The 5,936-nt window shown below is 35.4% G+C and overlaps 1 protein-coding gene across 1 annotated transcript; it reads left to right on the top strand.

Annotated features, from left to right (window-relative positions):
* The first annotated feature begins 237 nt into the window (after window positions 1-237).
* LOC139122206 (uncharacterized) lies at window positions 238-3,582 on the top strand. Its single transcript, XM_070687628.1, has 5 exons — window positions 238-352; window positions 901-989; window positions 1,709-1,785; window positions 2,515-2,576; window positions 3,490-3,582. The coding sequence occupies exons 1-5, from the start codon at window positions 302-304 to the stop codon at window positions 3,580-3,582; spliced, it is 372 nt and encodes a 123-aa protein (XP_070543729.1). The 5' UTR covers window positions 238-301.
* The last annotated feature ends 2,354 nt before the right edge of the window (window positions 3,583-5,936 follow it).

Here is a 5,936-nt window from a genome sequence, read left to right as displayed (position 1 = left end):
AGCACTTTAAGTTAGATGTAATTTCGATCTAAGTATGTTTCATGATCTGATGATTCTGTTTTATAGAAGAGTGCTGAGACGTTCGTGAATAAAAGAGCGCCCAGCATACACGGCTTATTTGTGTTATTACATAAATACCTGCTTTCACTTCCTTAAACTTGTATTACTTCGAATGCGATGCTATTTCAGCGTATTTCCGACGTATTTTGTTTCTTTTTAACAGGAACTGACTTTCTCGTCGATACTTGAATTTCCGGTGTGGATTTGTCTGCTTTATCTGGCAACGATATTTTCTTACAATATGATTAAAGCTATCATCAAAACTGTCAGAACCCGAAAGCTTGAGATCAAGGTCAGTATGGTTTTTCTCCCTAGTAATGCTTATAGGCCTGTAATAGAGTGATCAAGCCAATTAGAGCAATGGAAATGAATTATTGGCCAAAATCGTGTAGGAATAAAACGTCTTGACGGATTAAATGCTTGCAAAGTTTTCTATCGCTTGTGAAACATGACGGCCTACATTAACCGTGGTCTCGACTTTTTCTTCATAGTTATGCTATCCCGTATTAAAGGTGAATATGTCGATCTGATATGGTTGTGTGAACGCTAACAAAGTTCCTTTGCCTTTGATTTCAACGTCAGTGGCGTTGTTGTCAAAGAGAGAGGACCTTCTTTGATTGTTTATATAGAACGCTGCAAATTTAGTTCATAAACTGAAAAGTGACAATCTGTAATACGAATATTTAAACCTTTCACAAACAATACCTCTACTAACATTTTGCAATGAAGGTCACTTGGATAGGGCAAAAGGGACAAGGATGTGTGATGCACTTCAAAATTGAGTTAAATCAATGTAAATTATTTGCACGTGTCCATTGTTGGTTTGATTATCAACACTAGGTTCAGGAGCAGGCATTTGATGAGTACCAGCTAAGTCATTTGAGAATGCTCTTGTTATCTGGCAGAAGACTTCAGGAAATGGCAGTGATGTAAGTGATACCGAAAAATATGGGTAAAAGTATCAATATTGTCATTTTTCTTTATAATTGCATATGTCGTAGGTAACGATGGGTAATCGAAAAATATAATACGAATAAAGTGATCTTTCCATCTTACTTTTTGAGCAACGTCGTATAGAATTACGTCGTAACTTTTGATTCTATACAGCTCACTTTGGTATATGACAAATTTCAGCCCTAAAAGAGGTAAGAAACCTATTACGGCAGAAATATCGTCATATTATTTCAGCATAAAATTCAAAACTTTAAAAAGTTCACAAATGACCCTCAGGTATGTTAGAAACAACCATTGAGATGAACTAATGCAAATTGATCGACACTAGTCAGAAAACCAGACGAGTCAGTATTTTACAAGTTTATATTTGTACAAGCAAATAAATAATCTTTCCATCTTGAAATCTAGCATAGAAACATTACATTTGTCAAAATTGCTGCTCTTACTGGGCCTTTGGTTTAAGTTTCAAGAAAATGGCAACAGCATTACATTTGTACTGACTGGACTTGCAATTTCACATGCACGTCAATGGAATTTTTCGACTCTGTACTAACCATGTAGTAGTTGTCTGTGTTAAGGAAGATAGTCACTGTTTGTCATAATATGTACACCAAAGATCATGGTTTTAATCGTAAATCGTAAAATATTATGAATATGGATGATGACAGCTTGTCACTTATTGTTCCTTTCACAGTGAAGATACGGATGAATCAATTGGACGGTTTCGGAGATTGAAAAGAATTCTCCGCCTGTTTTACAGGTCTCGGCCTGGTAAGTTGCGCTGATGTGTAGAATTGGAGAAATATTTCAAAAGCCATGACATGCCATTATGAGATGCAAAATGCGAATATTTAGACATGAAGACTTGACATTCGTAATTACGACATTCCATGATGAGGTGCAAAATGAGAATATTTGGACATGCAGACTTGACATTCATAATTACGACATGCCATGATGAGATACAAAATGCGATCATTTGGACATGAAGACTTGACATTCGTAATTACGATATGACATGATGAGGTGCAAAATGCGATTATTTGGACATGCCATTATGCGATACAAAATGCGGACATGCCATTATGCGATCCAAACGGCATAGCTTGATTTTGGCAGGATTTCAACGCCATAGTCAACCTCTTAGCAGGAAAATGGGGGGGGGGGGGGGGGTGAAAAGGTTCAGAGAGTAAAGGACAATGTGGTCGATAATACAGAACAGACAACCAAAGAAGTTGTACCGTCATACATTACAGCTACTCTCCCTTAAAGGAGAATTAAGACAAGACCAGTTTAACTCTATTATCTTATCATGATAATTTAGTTATAAAAGTTTATTTTTAGTGACAGTACATTATTTCAATTCTCTAAAACCACAGAAACATGATGGACCCAATGGATCAACCGTCCCTACCTTATGAGACTGACCAGTTCCGAAATGTAGATACATTTGTAGCAATGATATTTAGCGAGTTGAACTTGTTTATGTTTATACTTTAGGTTTTAAGTATTCTACCCGTTTGATTTCAACCATGGTTGTCTCGTTCTTTGCCGTATACATGGTAAGGCAACTCATAGTACATACATTGGCACGTAGCTTTACAAATCCATACACATAGATGCAAATATTGATACACAGATTCATACATACAAATTGATACAGACAAACACATAAACATTTTGCTGTTTATTGCACGTAAAACACCTCGTCACAAGGTCTGTAGGGCCCATTTATTGCTTCGAGGGCCAATGCGTTACCAGAAAGACGTTGCTATCTCGGCGATGTTTTTCTGGCAATGCATGGCAATGCAGGGTAATGAACAGGCGCTATATACAACAAAGACAAGATATTATAGTGTTTGTAGTACGACATAAGTTCATATTGTTCCATGTGAGCGTTTTTCATATTTTTGGATGTTGGCTCTGCAATGTACTGTAAAAAGTTGAATTGACAAGTTCTCAATGACGGTCATTACAGTCCAAATTTGTTTATACTAAATGGAATGTTATGGCATTGTATTTAAATCTTTGTTGTCAATGAGCTCTTGAAGTTCCCTAGCTAGTGATATTGAAAGTCTACTTGTTGTCAGAGACTTGTCGCTCATATTGGGTTACCACCGTCTAACACCCCACATACATACATACATACATACATACATACATACATACATATATATATATATATATATATATATACATATATATATATTATATATATATTTATATATATATATATATATATATATATATATATATATATATATATATATATATATATATATATATATATCGAGATGTATGGTGTAAAATGTATACTACATACCTCTTTAAGCTACGGCTGTTGTCATTTGTGGGTATTTGTAAAGATTCTATAACTGCAAAATATTTAGCCGTTTGATCCATCACATTAAAAAATATCAAGAAATTAAGCAATATACACAGAAGTAATAAATTGATGGTATCATTCCCAAACAGGTTTTCTTGATGTTAATATACCTTTCACGAGAGAGAGGCGAACATTTGTTGGAGAGATTCGGACTCAGTTCCAAGATCAATACGCACTCATAGGTATGTCTAAAAATACTTGCATTTGATGACTTTTAGCTCACATAGGGATCACACCGGGAGAAAATGTACCAATGTCTCTGCTTCTGTGTTTCTATGTCTGCCTGTGTATTGGTACGATACTTCAAGATCGGCCACCGATTAGAATCTTATCATAGATTTTGTTTGAAAATACTATGATCTGTTTAGTTTTGTATTAATCCTAATTTGCATAATCATTTGTTCAGAAATCAGTAATTCTCAGAATGATAGTATCATCATATATTATGAATCTTCATCATGGACCAATAAGACAGATTTTTATAGCAATGGTTCTACTTATTTGCAGATTTTAATTAACTTTCCTAATTCGAGATATTTCTGGATTGAGTCGACCAAAGTCGACGCAACGTGCTTGTAAATTGAACATATAATGATCTATCACTGCTGAAAGTCGTTTAGCATTTTTCTATTGGCTAATTTTTAATTCACATATTTAATGAACTATCTTAATTTGAGATATGTGTCTGGATAGACTTGGTCAAAATCGATTTAACATGTACGCTTAGGATACCATGATACATATGATCAAATTTGTTAAGTGCTTTGAAGATACTATGATATAACATGTATGAAAGTCATTCAGCATTTCTACATAAGGCTATTACTTATTAAACGAATTTTCTTAAGGATATGACTCAGGTTCATAGGTCAGTGGTGTATAGAGTCTTCAGTCAATCCTAGCAATTTTTTTTTTAATTTCAAATTTTAAACAATGACATATAGTCTTTCTCTTGGGCGAAAAGCGTTAGGCCACATCGTACTGGGAAATTCCTAAAATATTAAATAAAGTGGCAAACTATCAGATACACCACGTTGAATTACTTTCCTTTCGCCTCGCATTCGAGGGTCACAAACCACGATCGATATCTTCGATAAACATGCAGCGATTATGTAAATTATTCCCGAAGCAAATTTGTCATTCAATCTTGTTACATGTTTCGAGTGTAATGCCGGGTCATTTTCTTCAAAGAGCTTGCCGAGGATATATTAACACTCACAACAGCTGTTCTGACCTATTCATGGGGAATTGTTGCCATCTTACCATTATTAAAAGAGATTTCGAGGAACACGATTGGAACTAATTTGGGAGAATTGGATCTTCATATTGTTCAAATTTCTCAAAAGTGTTAGATGTTCTTTAGCAGAATGGTGAAATTACAAATTACTCATAAAAACATGTGTATAGCTGAAAAAGAAAGGCAGATGAGCTTACATTTGCAGACTACAACGACATTACTTCACTTCACTATCCAATTATCCCAAATTACTTCCAATAGTGTTGAGGTAAACGGGAATGTCACTAGATGGTTTTTGGTCCCCTACCCTGCTCTCGAAGAATTTTTGTTATACCTGCCTAAATTCTCGAAAAGTACTTGGGTCTGTAAAAAGTACAATAACAATTGTTATAATCATTATCCTAATTATCATCAAAATCAAATAATGAAATACAAAATTTGTTCTCTTTCAGTTTCTTGGAATTCGTCCGCAGCCATTGCTTTCTTTATCTTTGTACTCATGATTCCTTTAATCCTTCAAGGCTACAGGTAAAATGTGATACTGCTTACAAGATTTTACTAGTTTAATTTTGAATCTATCTAGTCGAGTGTTCCCTACTCCGCTCGCGGATTCCTATCTAGGACAGTAAATTCGGAGTATGGAACGTCTAAGAACATTTGTATTCTTGGAGATGACTGCCACGTCTACGTATTCCATATTGCTTTTGTATATGAGATGGTTACTCTGCGAGGCCACTCGAGCATTCTACTGCATGCCGAAAAAGCGCGAGTTCGAGTTTGACCAAATTTTTGACTAATCTCATCATTTTCGTGAAGGACTTAGCCTGCTGAAATTATATTTCCCAACACGAAAAACACCCACTTTACACCCTCGAGTCTATGTTTATATCTCCTACTCAAATTGAATGTAAACGCCCCCCCACCCCCATTTGGAAAACATGTGTTTGTATCTTAATATTTAACTTGTTCGCTCTGAATCCTTTCACAACCCTTTCTATGAAGTGGAATGGCTCAACTACGGAAGAGTGATACTCCTTAGCAACCAAGCTTCTACTAATACATCAAGCAACAAGCAAGAACGTTTCAATCGATTTCGCCACTAATTTCGGAACGTCCCTAGGAAAACTGCCATGACCAAAGTATGTATGTATGATAAAGGGGTTATTACATGAAGTTTGGTCGATATCGAGTCAAATTCGAGTGACGTGTCCTTATTTTGACGTGTTGCGACGCGATATCGACTAAACGTCGTGTTATAACCCCACAACAGTTTATGTACGTGTATTAAGATATGTAATG

This window comes from Ptychodera flava, chromosome 21, assembly GCF_041260155.1.
Source record: "Ptychodera flava strain L36383 chromosome 21, AS_Pfla_20210202, whole genome shotgun sequence".
Classification (NCBI taxonomy): Eukaryota; Metazoa; Hemichordata; class Enteropneusta; family Ptychoderidae; genus Ptychodera; species Ptychodera flava.
This window is presented reverse-complemented; position numbering and strand designations above follow the sequence as displayed.